The 16,910-nt window shown below is 49.4% G+C and overlaps 1 protein-coding gene across 1 annotated transcript; it reads right to left on the reverse strand.

Moving 5' to 3' along the window:
* Window positions 1-1,338: 1,338 nt before the first annotated feature.
* On the reverse strand, window positions 1,339-14,593 carry HSPB8 (heat shock protein family B (small) member 8). The gene is made up of 3 exons (XM_004429927.3): window positions 13,697-14,593; window positions 7,681-7,744; window positions 1,339-2,330 (listed from the first exon to the last, which is right to left on the reverse strand). Exons 1-3 carry the CDS (start codon window positions 14,055-14,057, stop codon window positions 2,171-2,173), a joined length of 585 nt encoding a protein of 194 aa, XP_004429984.1. The 5' UTR covers window positions 14,058-14,593; the 3' UTR covers window positions 1,339-2,170.
* Window positions 14,594-16,910: the final 2,317 nt, after the last annotated feature.

Below are 16,910 nucleotides of genomic sequence, written 5' to 3' on the forward strand. Positions count from 1 at the left end.
GGTGCTCTTGAAAAGCAGCCCAGCAGCTTCTCGTTAATTCTTTCGAAAGCAAACATCTAGGTTCCAGTTGTGCTGTCACCATGTGACCTACCCAAGCCCCTCAGCCTCAGCCTCTTCACTGTCAAATGAATGTCTACTTCCTAGGGTGTTGTGGGGATTAAACGGCATTGGCTCCAGGGATGGAGCATGTGACCCAGGCCTGGCCAATCAAAGCTCTGATTTCTTGGTCCCTGCTTAGCTCAGGATGGTCATGTGACCCAAGCTGGTCCAATAAGAATGACTCTTGGGAATATGGCAGAGCTATGGGAAGAGATGGCTTTTCTCCCTGGGGACTGGGATGTGGGAGGGTGTAGTGATTGCAGCCATCTTGTGACCACAATGAGAGGACAGGGGGGCGTGGAGGGCTGGGGACAGGGGAGGCCAGGGGGCAATAGGGAGACTGGGAATGAGGCTGACACTGCAGGACCAAGAGATAGAGAGAAACTGAGTTCTGTTGACGTCATTAGAACTCTGAAAGCAGCTTTTACCCTGGACTTCTCAGCTATGTGTCCCAATAAATACTCCCTTGTGCTTAAATCCGTTTGAGTTGGGTTTCCTCGCACTTAGCACAGAAACAGTCCTAACTGATGCACTGTGCCAGCAGCCCTGCTCCCTACCACCCTACACTCAGGGTTCAGTGCTTCTGACAGCATTAGTCTGTGGCCACCATTGCACTGTTGACTGCCCTCACAGCTGCTACACCCCTCTCCTCCTTCCTAGTAGAACTTGTTTTTTCAGGCAGCCATGTTCTTGGCCTCAGAGGACAAATCAATATTGATCTAAGCCCATTATGGCCATCAATTTCCCTTTGCCAGGGATTGGCTTCAGGGTAAACATGGGACCCAATTTGGGTCAATGAAATAAAAGAAGAAATCTGCTGAGAGAGCGCTTCTGGAAAAGACCTTGCTCACTGATAAAAGAGGAAGCCAGATGAGAAGACTTTTTTATCCTTGCCTTCTCTTCCTGTACATCGTCATATGAGGATGAGATGCTTGGAGCTGCTGCAGCCACCTTGTAAACATGAGGATAGACCTTGTAGACTTTTTAGAGATGGCAGAGGAAAAAGATGGAAATACTCTGAGTTCTTGGTGGCATAACTGCTGAAAAAGTAACTCTGAAATCACTCATATCTAAACTTCTTGTAAAGTTAGACAATAGATGTTTGTGTCATTTAAGCCTCTATTCATTGGGCATTATAATTTGGAGCCACAAGCATTCTTCATTGATACTGCATATCTAAGTGCTATAGCATTTAGTTCCTTATCAAAAGAAGCACACCAGGCTAAGAACATCAGCTCCTTTATTATTATTATTATTATTTACTGTTATTTTCCCCTAAACAACAGCACAATTCAAATAACAATGACACACATGTCCCACCCATATACACAATACCACTAGCCTGCCTGCCAGGCTGTCTGGCCTTTGCTTGGTTCCAGGTGGAGCTGTCTGGAGACAGCCCTCTCTAAAAATCCCAACTTGGGCACAGGAGACACAATAAAGGGGGGCTTTAGCCAGAGAATAAACTGAGGGGCTTCCAGAGTCCTCGGGGAGCGCCAGCTTGGGAACATGCTGTAATGCCTGGGTGGAGGGCAGAAGGCATGGTTTATTTTCATGTGGCTGTTGGATAAATCCCATATGGGGATGTAAGACCTGTCCATAACCCTTTACAGGCCAGGAGTGCAGAAACACAACAGAGTAAGCTAATGGGCTCCTTCAACCAAACCATGGGGTGGGCATGGAAACTGAGAGCCCAAAATAGGAATCTGGGTGATGGGGAGGTCCCCAGAGAAAAGCAAGCCTTGCATCAGCTGCAAGGTAAGAGGCAATGTGAAATGTTTTGTCCCATTTTATTTGCTTTGCAACTTTAGAATGTGCAACATTTTCATCAAGATAGAAAAGGTAAAGAAAAAAAACTCCCAGCATTTTGCGCAACCAAGCACGACTTGCCAATTGCGCCATCTTGTGGAAAAACCTACTACTACACTATCCAGGGAATCGGTGGTCCATCCACTCCCACCCCCAACACTTTAGTTGCACTAAATCTATGAGTTCAGCTACAGTAATGTACCCTGGAATCAGAGAAGCCCTGGGGTTGGGGAGGGAACAAGGATGGGCCAAGACTGGGGTCTCAGGTACAGGTGACTTCCTGGCTGTCTTGAGGAAGCTCATTGTTGAAACTGCTCTCTCCAAATGGTGAGTAAGGGGGGACCTGGGGAGCTTCGATGATCAGCAGGCCCTCTGGGGAAAGTGAGGCAAATACTGTCACAGGGTCCACCTCTGCAGGAAGCCTAGAGGAAGCACAAGATTTTATTCATTAATTATTTTAATATAGCTTAAACATTCTTTTATTCATTCAAAAGAAAATGTTTTTGATAAGAGCTTAGTCTTTGCAGGCAAACAATGCTGGGTTTCAATCCTGGCTCTGCCCCTTTCTAGCCGTGTGATCTTGGGAAGGTCACTCAATTGCTCTGAACTTGTTTCCTCATCCACAAAATGGTGATAGTAATATTAATTTTGCACAGTATTTGAAGCTCAGAGTGAGACGGAGTCTGAACATGCTTTGCAAATGGTAAAATGCTGCTCCAACGGTAACTTAAAAGGGAGCTGTGGCCCAGATATTTGGTCCTTGGTTGAGGTCTCCACCTTAGCACCCACAATTGGCCAGCTGCTGGCAGAAATGGCCGCAACCACCACCCCTTTACAGAGCATAAGTCAGGTGTTACTCACAGCAGATAACACATTTTCATTTGCCATGTGCCTGCTGAGACGGTTTCACTACAAAATGCATTGCTGGTGGAATTAATGGTGGAATAGGCAACTTGGCAGATAAAGGGGGTCAGGCTGACCACACGGCTAGACTTCAGATGGCAACATACTCTGTGATGCTGAGAATGAGCCCTGATTTGGGTCACATCTTAAGTATCTCTTAGCGGGTCATAATTGTTTTATTCCCCAAATACATTTATAGGCGTTACCTGGTTAGAGCTTTATAAAGATCCTAGAATGGTTAATAGGTAGAAATTAACATGCCCATTGCACGGAACATTTGACAGAGACTTGGAGAAATCGAATGACAGGCTCAGTGAGAGAGATAGCACTGAAGATGGGACTTCTGAACCCAAATCTGGTTCCAGTTCTGAAGCTATTTTTATGATTTTTGGATTGTTTTGGGTGAACGAGGCTATCCGGGACATGATTTCTTCAACAAGCTATTGGAATTGTGAGAATGTGATAATGGCCTCTTTGGGATGTCATTATTAATAAAAATTATGAAAACTATGCCTTCTGAGCACTTTCTATGTGCCAAGGACTTCACCTGAATCCTCCCACGTAGTTGTCAACAATAATCCTACCAGGCAAGTTCTATGACTATCCCCAATGTACAGATGAGGAAATTGAGGTCAGAGAGGTGACCTGATTTGCCCAAGGTCACACAGCTGGTAAGCGGCAGGTGGGAATGGAATTGGACTCCTGGTCTCCAAACTCAGAGTAGCTGATTGTGATGCTCTACTGTCCCCTCGGCACCACACTTTTGAAAAAAGGACCGTGGGGGGAAGCCAGGAGGTTCAATCACCATAGGTCTTTCCTGGTCCAGGCTGGCTCTCATTGCACTCATTTACCTGCTGTAAATGCAGGAGTCTTGATGAAAGATATAAGAAATGAGGTTAGCTCATTCCTCGCCATGGGCAGGACCCTTCCTGGAGGGGCTGGGGAGGGTTTTGCTGTGAATAGCAACCTGTACCCACATGAGCCCCATCTACACAAGAGACTCCTGCCAAATTGGAGCCACAGAGATGAACAAGGGCCTGCTGGGAAGGATGGAAGAGAAAGAGAGAACTTGAGCAATTGCCAAGTCAAGCTGCTGAAGCAGAGACAAGGCCAAAAGTTTGCACTTCCCTCTCTGCTGGGGGATGGGCTGACCCTGTTTAACTGTTCGCACACCAATCCAATGGGCAGCCAGTACCACGTGACAGAGGAGCCGTGGTCCACAGCGTGCACTTTGCAGGCAGGCAGACCTGGGTTCCAATTCAGACTCTTCCTGACTGTGTGACCTTGGGCCAGTGAATTCGCCTCTCTGAATCTATTTCCTTGTGGGAAAAGGGAAGTAATAATGGTATCTACCTCTTAGGGTGGTATGAGAATTACATGGGATACCGAAAGCAAAGCCCTTACCACGGTGCTTAGCGTACAAGAAGTGCTCATTAACTGTCAGCTTCTATGTTGTTATTGCACTCATTTGCCCTCCAAGTGGGCACCTTGACAGCTGTGAGTATTTTAGCACAAACTGTGCCATCACTGAACCACAGAACATCAGAGCCCAAAAGGATCTTCTTGATTGTTCAAGACAATGCTCTCATATTACACAGGGGGAAACTGAGGCCCAGAGTTGGGAATAGATGTGTTCAGAATCCCTCACCAGGTGACCTCTTTGTTGAACCCACATGGTGGGAAAGTTATTCCTCCCCAATTCTCTTTCAGTCCTTCTGTTTACATCTAAACGAACGTCTCAGCTAAGTGTTAACAAGCCTTGAACACCTTTAGCCTCTGTCTCTTGCTATTTTCTCTTTTTAACAAAGAAAGAGCTGATGTAAGACTTAGACCCTTAGGCAGGCAACAATATCTAGTTAGAATTTCACCACATTTTGTTTTCATTGAATTTACTTTATGATCGCTTTCTTCAGTGAACATTTTAGTGACGGGAATTTAACGTTATCAAAAGTGAGTTGATCGAAAAGAAAAAAACAGTCTTAAGCAAATAATAGTACGGGAACAGAAGCATATACAGCAAAAAATAGTCAAGATGGCATGCCAATGACTGTAATTTGGTCTCCACTAACCGAGCAGGAAGGTCATGGGCTTTGAAGTTAGAGAGACCTGTGTTCCAATCCCAGATCTGCTCCTTACTAGCTGTGTGACCTTAGTTGAGTCCCATCATCCCTCCGAGCTTTAGTTCCCTTATCCACTAGATGGGCTTAATAATACCTACTCTATAGGATTGTTCTAAAGATGAAATAAAATTAAACCTGTAAACCTCTCACATGGCTCTTGACGCATCGTAGATGTCGATAAGAGGCAGAACAGATATGTGGGAAAATGTGGAGCCAAGAGACTAAAGCTTGCTTTGGCTCCGAGCATCCTCCATTGATGACTTCCTGGGTCCCTTGCTTCCTGTCCTCTCATCCAACTTGGATGTGAGAAAGATCCCATCTGCAGTCCTTGCCCTGCCCCCACCCTGATAGGCAAATTCCAAGACCTCGCCCTCTCCCCTCATCCAGCCTTTCACATGGGGATGGGTGTGCTGGGCTAAGGCCAGCAGCTGTAGCATCCTGCCTGGCTGGAAATCTCCAAGGATCTCAGCCGGGTTGAAGGAGCTTCCCTGTCCTCAAAGGACCTGAGCTTTTCCTGGGAGAGGCCATGAGGCCTCCTGAAGTTGGGCCGGGGCCACCCCGCACTCCAGTCCCACTCCTTGGTGTCTGGACTCTGGGCAGAGCCAGGAGGTCCCAGGAGTCCCACCTGCTCTTGTGTGATTCCAGCCTTGCGCAGTCTTTTAATAATATTAGTTCCCACGGACTGAGCACTGAGTCTGTACCCCGCGCTAAATGCTTTACACACATCCTCTCATTCACCATCACAACCCCATCTGCGAGGGAATGCAGTTCAGCAAGTCGATCTGAGTTATCCACTCTCTTTATCACGGAGACAGGACTCCCTACACCCAGAGGTGAGATTCAGAACATTTAGCAACAGGCGCATCTGGACATTGACCAGCGTGAATGGATGGATACATGCCCTAGTGATGGAGGAGGGTCCTGGGGACCCTTTAATTGTTGGAATGTGGGGAGGTTAGGAGGGTCCCCGGGACAGGGTTAGGATGGCCCAGGTTGGCTAGGGAGGGCACTTGGGGGGCTCAGGGCAATGGGGAGTCCAGTATTGTGACAACTAGCCCCACTCAGCTGCTGGGCCCCGGCTGAAGTGCAGCCCTGCCTGGAACAGCTTCAGGCATTTCTATCTGGTCAAGTAGCTCCCAGCAAGCTGTTTTTCAGAGGCCTCAGAGATGGTGAAATCCACAAAAAAGGGCATCCTTTTGAGATGATTAATTTGCTGACTTCTTTCCGGCTCAGTCCCCTCCACAGCTTTGCCCTGCCGGTGGCTCCATCCGGAGACCTTATACAAGTCTCTTGAAAGAAACATCAGCCCCCCTCCTCCTCGCTTTTCCCTCTCTTTCTCCTCTCAGCGATGTTTGATCGGGCTGCTGGACCAGGGAGAGGTGTGGGTCTTGGGGACGGCGGTGAGCCAGCGAGTGTGAAGAGAAACAGTTGGCCTTTGCCTTATCAGGAAGTGTCCTCGGGCTTCCAAGAACTCTAGAGGCGCCGGCGGGTGAGGAGGGGGCACGTGGGGGAGAGACAGGACTGCAGAATTCATCCCAAAGCTGGAAGAAGCGTCAGGATTCAGCTAGCACAATCTCTCCAGACACGGGACATTTTCGCCAGGGCTGGGGTGGAGCTAAGATTCAACACCACGACAATAATAGTAATAACAAACTGCCACGTGTGAGCACCTCCTGTGTGCCGATCATTGTGCCATGATCTCCTCTCATTCTCAGGTGGTAACTCCACAAAGCTGGAGTCAGCATCCATCTCTTTTACAGACGAGGAAAGGGCATTCCTTGCTCAAGGAACGAGCATGAGACTCAGACTTCAAGGGTCTGTTTGGGGCTGTTCTAAATTCCAGTTTAAGGAGCCTGAGTATGTCTTTTCACCTCTGGGAGACTTAGTTACCCCATAACACCAGGAGGGTAACGTCTCTTCTCTCCACTGCATACCTTCGCTGCCAAGGAGAAATGCAACGACGATTGGGGAAAAGGCTTTGGAGCCAGAAGTGCACGTAATGGAGTGATGCTGATTAGAGAAGATGTGTCCGTGAAGCACTAGCCATCAGCACCTTGCTGTTGAGTCTCTTCTCCCGACAGCTACGGCCATTTGGGCCTCAGTGTGGCTTTGACTCATTGGCTCAGCCTGGGGGTCTTCTCACTACTTACATGATTCTCCCAGACTCAGCCCTTCTCACTCCCCTCAGCAAAACTGCCCTTCCTTCATCCCAGTATCTCAGCCTCAAAACCCCTCCTGGTGGTAAGCCAGAACACCTTCCAGTTTAATTCTTGTGGATGCTCTAGGGAGGGTGCACGCCCTTCTGGTCATGAGACTAGAGCAAAGCAGCCTTCTGGAGATTCTACTGGGGCATTTGGGGCATCAGGGGTGGGCCTTTCCTGATGGTGATTGAGAGCCTCCCTCAACCATACCAGGTGGTGGGTGAGTGCCTGATTTTTGTGGAATTGGGGACAAGTCGTTCCGCCTCTCTTATTCTTGGGTTCTTCATCTACAAAATGGGATTGTTGATACCGACCTCACAGGGCACTGAGCAGGTGAGACAGCACAATCTACGTGCCCCCCTTTTCTGGGGCCGTGTTGCAGGTTTGCTGTGACACTTTCTCCCCTTCAGGTTTGAGGGTTCAAGTCCCTGCCCTGGGGCATGTCTCACAGGAGAGATGCCCAGGAGGGAGAGACCCTAGATCTCGGGTCCCAGGCAGCCCCCTCTCCTCCACTCCCACCCCGAAATCCACACTGCCAGGTAGCTTACTGGATTTTCTTTGTGAAGTTCTTGGAAACGATGCCGCCTTCTTGCTGCTTCTCCTCGTGTTTGCCTGGAAGGGAGAGAAACGCCACGCGTCAGCATCTATGTGCCCTGGGCATCGGTCAGGACTCGGGCTTGGATTCAAATCCTGTCCCTGCCTGGCTGTGTGGCTTGAAGATTGGTCTGGAGACTCCAGTTGTCTGAGCCTCTGGTCCCTCGTCTGCTAAGTAGATCCACCTGAGCCCCCTCCCAGGCTGTTGTGAAGGTGAAATAGACAATGACAGGACAGGAGGCCTTGACCAGGGTTTGTAGACAATTATGTACCAGTCTTACGAAATCACAGAAACTGGGCCACACATTGTGCTGTACCTTCTAAGTCTCACATCTGACCCCTCTGCCCTAACCAGCCAATAGAACCCTGAGGCTGACATCCCAGAACGGTGGTAGGAAAGAAGTGGGGCTAGTTTGCCACTCAGCTGACTTTATACCTCACAGAGCCCTTTTCTAGCTCTGAGGATGGGCTTCTTTCTCCCTGGGTTACAGATGTGGAAACTGAGGCCCAGTGATGGGTGCAGGGTCGCCCAGCAGGTGCCTGGCAGCCATGGGCTCTGAACCAACTCTCTCTAATCGAAGCCAGGAGCTGGGGTCTGACGCCCCTCTGCCTGTTCCAGCTTCTGAATAGCATTCTGAGCCACATGATCTGTACCCAGCACATCTGGAAATAATGCTTCGTAGGCTGAAAGCCCACCCAGACTCTCCAAGGGGGCACTCCTTAAGAAATGACACATTAGGCAGATATGAAATCTCCCCTGCCCCGCCTCCTACAGGGCAGCTGGAGAGGGCTTTTTTTCTTTCCTTAGGAAGTAAAAAGATGAAATTACAAGAAGACTTGGGCTCAACTGGCTTTTATCTTGCAATTTATATAACAAATTCTGATCCTCTTGGCTCCTCCCCACTCTCTCTTTTTTTTTTTTTGATGGACAGAATGTTTCTAATTTCTCTTTAAACAAGTCACCGGATTAGTGCCTAGCAGAGCAGCTCGGCTCCTATTGTTATGCACTCCTCATTTGTGGGGCCACATCCCAGGGCTAAGACCCTTCCTTTACACGGGGGCACCCTTCCTAGGGACTGTGGAGTCCAGAATGTAAATAATCTTGTGGATATAGTGTCTTTTTACAGTCCAGATTTTTTAAACTGACAATTTATAGGTGATTACATTGACTACTCCTTTATTAATAACTTGTTCCTGATCACAAGACAATGCAAGTGTATGTTAGAAAGGGTAGAAAACGAAGAAAAAACAATCAAAACACTCATAATTCCATCATCCTGAGGAAATAACTAATAACATTTCTGTATATGTTCCAGATTTTTCTTTCTATGTTACTTAGAAATGCATAAATGTTTCATAGTGTAGACGTTACAGATGTATATCACATATTTTATCAGATGGGACCATATTGTACATCACGCTTGAAACCTGTTTTTATCTCTTGCTAGCACTTTATAATTATTTTTCCATATTACGGAAAATATTCTTCAACAACATGATATTTAGTGGCTGCACAGCATTTCACAGCAGGGATATATAAGTTCATTTAGCCAGCCCCCAGGTTTTGGGCACTGAGGTTTCCGGCGTTTGGAAAGACCCTCAGTGCACTGAACATTCTTGTAGCTAGATCTCTGCACCCAGCCCGATGACTTCTTTAGGATAAATTCCAAGTTCTAGAATTTCTAAGGCTTGATCTATATTGTTAAAATGCACTTAGGGAAGGCTGCATCAGTTTATTCTCCCACCAGCCGGGCAGAAAGGGATACATTTATAGGAATTCGTTTTTTTAAACTGGAGTGTCTGGCTATCCAGAACATGCTGTTCTTTGAAGGTGCTGCCGCTGGGAGAGTTTATTCTGACCTGCCAAGTCCGTGACCACCAAGTGCCCAGCTCTAACTCAGGCCTGCAGCCAGAAGAGCACTGTCTGTTCCCTGGTACCTTCCCCAAAGCCTGGGCCTCCGGAGGCCTGCTTCCTCTGGGGACAGGCCAGTGCCTCTGACTCAGCCCTTTTGCACTCTCGGTGTCCTGGGAATAATAAAGGATGATGATGATGATAAGAATAATAATAGCAAACTCTTATATAGCGTTTACTTGCTGTCAGCCATTGTTCTAAGCACCTAACCTATATCAACCCTTTAATTTCCCCAACGACCTTAGAAAGCAGGTACTTTTATTATTACCATTTTGTGGATGGGGAACGAAAGTTCAGAGAGGTTAAGTGATGTGTTCAATGTCACACAGCTTAGAAGTGATGGAGCAAAGATGCAAAATCAGGTAGATGGGTTTTGGACTTGGGTCCCTGCTCTGACATTCCTAGCATCTCTCTTCTCTGAGCCTCAGTTTATTCTTCTCTAAGATGGGGGTGACAACAACTTCCTAATTATTGGGTTACTGTGAGGAGCAAAAGAATGAGTCACAGAATTGCTTTGTAAATTGTAAAAATACTGTGTGAAGGTGAATGCTTGTGGTTTATTTTGATGTTTGGGGAAAGGACTGCTCTCAGAAGCTAAACCTGCCTGTCCATGCTCTGGAAATAGGGTACTAGGGTTAGGGTTACTGAACAGGGGTGGCTCCCAGATTTCCATAAAGGGGGGGCCAGGGGAGGGGGTTAATCCTGTTGAAAGAGGATGTTGCTAGGAGGCTCATCTTGAATTTAATTTGCATATTATTTGAATATCTATTTATTGGGGCAGCTTCAGGATTATGGGTGATTTTTAATTTCTTTGCTTTCCTATCTATATTTTCTGCTGTGGAAATATTTTATTTTTGTAAACAGAAAAAAAGTAATTATTATAATCTATTTTTTAAAAGAACTCATCTGGAGGCCAGAGGAAGCCAGAGGCTCCTCGCAGCCACCATTTTCCCAACATGCCTCAGAGCAATGTAGGTGCCAAGAGGCAGGCATCAGCACTTCAGGGAAATCCATTGGCCCAGCTAAAGAAAGAAGGTACTGTTTCCAGGGGAGGCAGAGGCCCTGGGATTAGGAAGAAGGGGCGGGAATAAGGCCTGGGGCTTTCCAGTCCCTTCCTTGGCTAGGGCCTGGCCCAGTGGCCCATGAAGGGAACATTTCTTGGTTAGCGTCTACATGTCAGGGGTTGAGGGCTGTGAGGCGTGATGGAAATCTTCTAGTCCAGCATTTTCCCAACACTTCCCTGGAACTAGACACTCGTATGTGGTCAGATAAGAGAGCACCAGAGATTCATAAGAGATCTCTCAGAGATTCATAAACTACTTTAGCAGATTCAAGGCTCTGATTAGTCCTGCAGTGAGGACACCTGTTTATAACTTTGTTTCATCCAGCACCTTCTAAAATTCTGGACGCCTCCCCTTCCATTTCTCAGATGCCTAGTGGCATCTTAAAGCACACCGTTTGGCAAATGCTGATCTAGTCCACCACCTCATAAGACCAACAAGAGGTGGGAGGACTTGCCCAAGGCCACACAATCAGAAGCAGATCCAGCCATCCCGACTTGGAACTGTCTAAGCAGGCCCTACTTTGAATTTCAGACATTGCCATGGAGAAGCGAGTGATCTCAGGTGAGTTACTCTGTCTGGGTTTCAGTTTTCTCTTCTGTAATATGGGTGTAATAAATCCTCTCACATTTCCTGGGAAGTCCACGTGGAGAGCCAGGGAGCCAACACATGGAGGGGGTGAGCACAGTGCCCCACACAAAGGCTTGAGGAAGAATAGGTCTGTCATCATGGGATGTAGGCTGGGAGACAGGATCTGACTTCTGACTGCCCTTTGAAAGTTGCTTTTTAAATGGAGCCCTGATATTGATCTGATTTTTTAACCTCTTTTACGACAGTCTCTGTATGTACTCTCAGGGGATTTGGATTCTGTCAAGCTGAGGTTGCTGAGTGCACACCTGTGAGGATTTTACAACCAAAAAAGGCTTTGTCTGTCTTTTATTTAAGCCCCCAATGACCCCACTTTACAGATGTGGAAACTGAGGCTCTGCGACTCACTCACAGCCTCCAGATTCCTAAGGTACTTAGCTGGGATCTCAGCCTGGAGCTGCCAGACCCTACTTTAAGAAGCACTTAGAAAGGAGGATGGAGAAAAACCCTCCAGGCTGGACAGAGGTCTCCTGGAGGGGCCACAGGGCTCTCCAACCTGGAGGATGGGCAATCCTCCAACCCAGAGTGGAAGATTCTGGAACCCTAATTAAAACAAAGATGGGAGGATGGTGATAATAATCACCTTGTTTACAGAGTGCCAGGCAGGCCCTATTATTAGCTCCATTTTACAGACACTCTGCATTTATTACCATATACTGTCTGCATATATTTAATCTTCCTTACAGCTTTGCAGGAGAGTTATTATTATGATCCCCATTATGCAGATGAGGAATCTGAGGCTGGGAGCTGTGAAAAGACTTTCTGTGTATCCATCCGGAGAGGGAACAGCGGTGCCGGGATTTGAACCCAGGTCTCAAACAGCATCTACCATTTATGATTTATTGGGTCTTTACTATGTGCCTGGCATTTTAACAACAACAACATCAACCACAATAACAGTACTGATCCCTTGTGTTCCAGGCACTACGTACACACTTTACACGCATCACGTCATTTAACACAACAATCCTTACGTGGTGTCGCTACTTGAACCCAATTTTCAGATAAGGAAACAAAGCACAGAGAAGTTACGTAATTTGCACAGCCTGCTGGTTCGTGGTGGGGCCAGTTTGAGAACTCCTGCCTGGCTCGGGGAGCCCTGGCTGACCTCCTCCCTCTGCACGTGGCCCCAGCGTGCCTCCTGGCTCATCTCCTCGGGAGCCTCTGATGCTTATAATTCTGCCCTGCGAGGCTTTGAAACTCCCCCCAACGCTGCCTGCCTGCCGGGGCTTGTCCCTGCCCAGCCTGTGTCTGCAATGGCCTTTCTTGATCTTCTGGCTGGCGGAGCCTGCCAGGAACATGCTCTTCCTAATGGAGCGTTAATCGGGAGGGAAGCGAGAGAAAGCTCTTCCTCTGCGGCCCTGCTTACCAGGCACCGAGCCTCTGTCTCCCCTTTGCTTTTTCCAGAGCATTCCCTCCCCGGGGCTGGGAAGTGGTGGCAGCAGCCCTGGGCCTGGTGTCCTGGGTAGGCCCAGAAAATTCCTGCTGCTGACTCATGGCGTGACCTTGGATGGGCCCACCTGAACCTCAGCCTCCTCAGCTGCAAAATGGGACTAGACACCTCTGCTGGATTATTCGGGACAAGGAATATGAGTTTTAGTCCAGCCTTTGGCACCTAGTCTAGGTGCTCAGTATGTGATCAATTTGCTTCCGGCCTCCTGATTCCTAGACAGCCTGGGTTTGAATCCTTGGAGGCCTTGGGCAAGTTACTTTAACGTCTCTGTGCCTCGGTTTCCTCATCTGTAAAAAGAGGAGACATACAGGATCCACCTCTGGTTGTATTAACCAAGATGCTACAGGTAAGGCGCCTTGCGTGGTGCCTAGCAGGCAGTAAGCACTCAATCAAGGTTACCACTTAGTATCGTTATAATGACTATTATGCCTCAGTTTCCCTCTGGGACAAGGGGAGGCGTTTCTCTTGAAAGCTGTGCTGGGTATGAACATTATCATCGCTCAGCATGAAACACGCCTTCTAGACTGCTGTGATGCTGGGGTGCAATGAACCCCATTTCTTCCTTGTCTTTTATTCCTTCTCTGTTTAACTTATTCTTTAGATTAGATTCTCTCTGTCAAAATCTCCGATGTGGTTTACATTTTCCTGCCTGGATTTTGATTGACACAGCACCCAAAGGCCCCAGCAGCTGGGTCAGGTTAAGGTTTCTGCTGGAAGCCGGGAGAGGAGAGCTTTTCTATAAAGATAACTTTTGTGGCCACATTCCTGAGCCCTGAAGTCACCTGTGTCATGCTGTCACAGCTTCCCCATACGAGTGTCCTCCTTGCTGTTCCCAGGGCTGAAGTCTACACCTCCCTCCCCGGGTTCTCTCTCCTTTTCCTCTGCCCCCTACTCACCAGACACCTCCACATAGCCATCCTTGGTCTTCACCATCAGCTCCTCTGGCTTGAAGCTGTGCACGTTGACACACACTTTCCAGGGCTCCCCAGGGAAGGGTGGGGGGCTCCTGCCCTCGGAGGGTACCCCAAACCTCGCCGTGGCAGTGGGCCCCCGGGGCACCATGCCTGACCTCAGGGTCCCCGGCCAGGCCGAGGAGAATGGAGGCAGGGCCCAGTCGTGCCAAGAGGCAGTCAAATTGTCGTGGAAGGGGTCCATGCCAAAGCCATCGTCCAGCAGGCGGGAGGAGAGGGGCGAGTCTCGGAAGGGGTCTCGGCGCAGGCGGCCTGTGTAGGGGAAGGGCATCTGACCATCAGCCATGGTGGCTGCTGAGCTGGAGGGGACACGGAGGCTCAGAGAGAGGGAGCCACCTGCCCAAGGTCACACAGCAAGGTGATGTGGGTGGGCTGGCCTTCCAAGCTTATTCTTCAGCTTTAGAAAACGCTGAACCATCCACTTCCAGGGACGGAGGCACACACCAGGCTGGGCTCCCACGCCCCAAAGACACTCCAGCCACCAGAGGCCACCCCCAGCTGGTCCAGCAGAATCCCAGAGGGCCCCTCTCCGTGCTGCCTCACCAGAGAGCAGCCGGTCTCTGTCCTTCCAGGCCGCACAGGCTGGCAGCCAGAGCCGCTGAGGTCTCAAGTGGAGCCAGGAGCTTAATAAACCCAGGGAGGCAGGCCTAGAAGCTTCTCGCTCCTCCTGGGCTGGGAGCCTTCTATTTATTGCGGCTAGGGACTGGAGGCGGGTTTTGCAAGTGCCTCCTGTCACAGGAGTATTCAGAGGTGATGAAGCAGCCCCAGAGAATCCGCTGAGGGAACAGCTGGGCTCCCGGGGGGCTGGGAGGGGTGTCTGCGTCCAAGTTCAGCCAGCCTCTCGGACTCTCTCCTCCCCACGCTCGGCTCAGCTCCGCCCTCCCTCGTCCCCCGGAGCCCGCCCTCCCCGGGCAGGGCCCTATTAATAACCCTCGCCCGGCTGAGGGCTCAGGTCACCCTCTGGAAATACCTTCCCCACAGCCGGCCTGCATCCTGCCTCCCCCCTGGGGACCTGCAGATGGGGAGGAGAGAGACAGAGCCCCGTGCGTTTGGAGGCAGATGGCTCTGGATTGCAATCCCCGCTTACAAGCTCTCAGAGCTCACCTCAGTGTCCTCAGAGGAGAGTAACATTATTCCCCACACATCTATGAGCTCCCAGTTTCCCCGCCTGCAAAATGGACATCAGAGTAGCCTCCTCAGGGATGTGTGCTGAGGAAGACATGAGGCAATTTAGCAAAGCCTTTAGCAGACTGACCCCGTTATATTTTCAATGTTGAGTTCTCAGTTACATAGTGTTTGCTGTATGTCAGGCCCTGTTCTGAATGCTTTACAAATATTAGCTCATCCTCAACAACAATCTCAAGAGGTAAACTTACTACCATTATCTCCATTTTACAGATGGGGAAACTGGAACAGGAAGTGACAACGAGCACCAGCTTCTATTATTATTATGACTGTAAATAATGATAATTATCAAAACGTGCTGTACCCAGGCATGGTGTCTGGCCTGAAACTCGAAGCCCAGAGAGGACCTGTTTTCTAGACTCCCCCGCCCCTCCCACGTGGCTTGGAGAATGAATCTATAAATCATCCTTTGACTTAAAGGTCCCTTGGGCTGGGGTTCCAATCTTTGATCTGTCCCCAACAGGTGGGCCGTTCGGGGCATGCCGTTATCCCTCTGTGGGCGTCAGGGTCTCAGCCCTGCTTCCTCGGGGGGTGGGGTGGGCTGGGGGTGTTAAGGAATTCAGTGAGTCATTGGTTGAGAAATCGTTTTGAAGTTAAGCAGCGCCTCCATGAGAAAGTTTTCTAAAAATAATAGTATGGAAAGCAAGTCACCATCCTGTACTGCCTCCTATGTACCTATCACTGCGGTGGCAGGTGAGTACGACATTATGGCATTCAACGCTCACATCAATGAGGAGAGACTTATCACCACCCCCATTTTGCAGGTGAGGAGACAGAGGCTCAGAGCACTGGCCCGTGCATGCAGCTCTGGGGTGGCAGGGCCGGGTGGGAACCTGGGTTGTTCTGAATCTCAGATCCACGCTGAGCTGACTGACAGAGACCCCCGCCTCCCTCCCCCTCCAGCCGAGAGAGGGAGACTGAGGCGCCCCCCACCCCCCACTGACTCGGGGTGAGATCATCAGGCTAGAAGCTTCAGGCTGACGTCACGCTGGGCACAGAAGCCTCAGCTCTCTCTGTAATTACAGCTGGGGCGGGGCCGGCTGGGTTTGGAGTCAGGATGAGAATGACAGGGTGACACAGAGGAGAAAGCCAGCCCCGCCTGGGACCTGGGCTGGGGTGGGGTGAGGCTTCTGAGTGGGTGGGCTGGGCTGGAGGTGGCTTGGCCGGGAGTGAGTTTGTTTTGATTGGAGTGGGTGGAGCGGTGAGTGTGTGTTTATGTGTGGATGGAGCTGTGTTTACTTGTGGGTGAGTCGGCTGGTGGGTGTGTTCTAGAAGACCCTCCTTCTCCTTCCTCTCCTGGCTTCCCCTCCACCCCACAGAGCCTGAGGAGGAAGCGGGTGACACAAGCTCCATGACCTCATCACCTTCTCATTTCAAGGATGCTTGCATTGAGGCCTGTAGGAAGGAAGGGAGGTGTGCAGCTTGAAAACAGAAATAGCAAGCATTAGCTGATTCTGGCACTTTCCATGTGCCAGGCTCTTCTCTAAGCACTTTAAATTTACGTATGTTAACTCATCTAGTCCTCCCTGCTACCCTACAAGGAAGAAAATTTTATTATTCCCATTTTACAGATGAGGAAACTGAGGCACAGAGAGATGACATGACGTGCCCATGTCTACATACCTGGTTAAGTGGCAGAGCTGGGATTCGAACCCAGGCAGTTTGGCACTGGATCCCTCTGCTGCACTGCCTCTTATAATCATAGTCATGGCTCACATTTATTGAGCGCTGACTGTATACCAGGTCCTGTGCTCAGCACTGTTATTCATGACTGCATTGAATCCTCATGGTTCAGAGAGGTGAAGCCACCTGCCCCGGGCAACACAGCTGGCTGAGGATTCGAACCCAAGCCAGCGGGACTTGGGAGCCCAGGGTAATAACCAGAATGGGACTGTGTAGCCCAGGCTGTGTCCAGTGATCCTCCCACACACCTGCTGTCCCACTGTTTCTGGGT

The sequence above is a fragment of the Ceratotherium simum genome, chromosome 35, assembly GCF_057802395.1.
Source record: "Ceratotherium simum simum isolate JZ-2026a chromosome 35, ASM5780239v1, whole genome shotgun sequence".
In the NCBI taxonomy this organism is placed as follows: domain Eukaryota; kingdom Metazoa; phylum Chordata; class Mammalia; order Perissodactyla; family Rhinocerotidae; genus Ceratotherium; species Ceratotherium simum.

What these genes read in the sequence shown, in the direction of transcription:
- HSPB8 (XM_004429927.3), bottom strand. Translation starts at nt 14,057, where the DNA reads ATGGCTGATGGTCAGATGCCCTTCCCCTACACAGGCCGCCTGCGCCGA. An exon ending in TGGCTATGTGGAGGTGTCTG is followed by an intron (nt 7,745 to 13,696) that starts GTGAGTAGGGGG and finishes TCTCCCTTCCAG; the next exon opens with GCAAACACGAGGAGAAGCAG. An exon ending in AACTTCACAAAGAAAATCCA is followed by an intron (nt 2,331 to 7,680) that starts GTAAGCTACCTG and finishes TGCTTCCTCTAG; the next exon opens with GCTTCCTGCAGAGGTGGACC.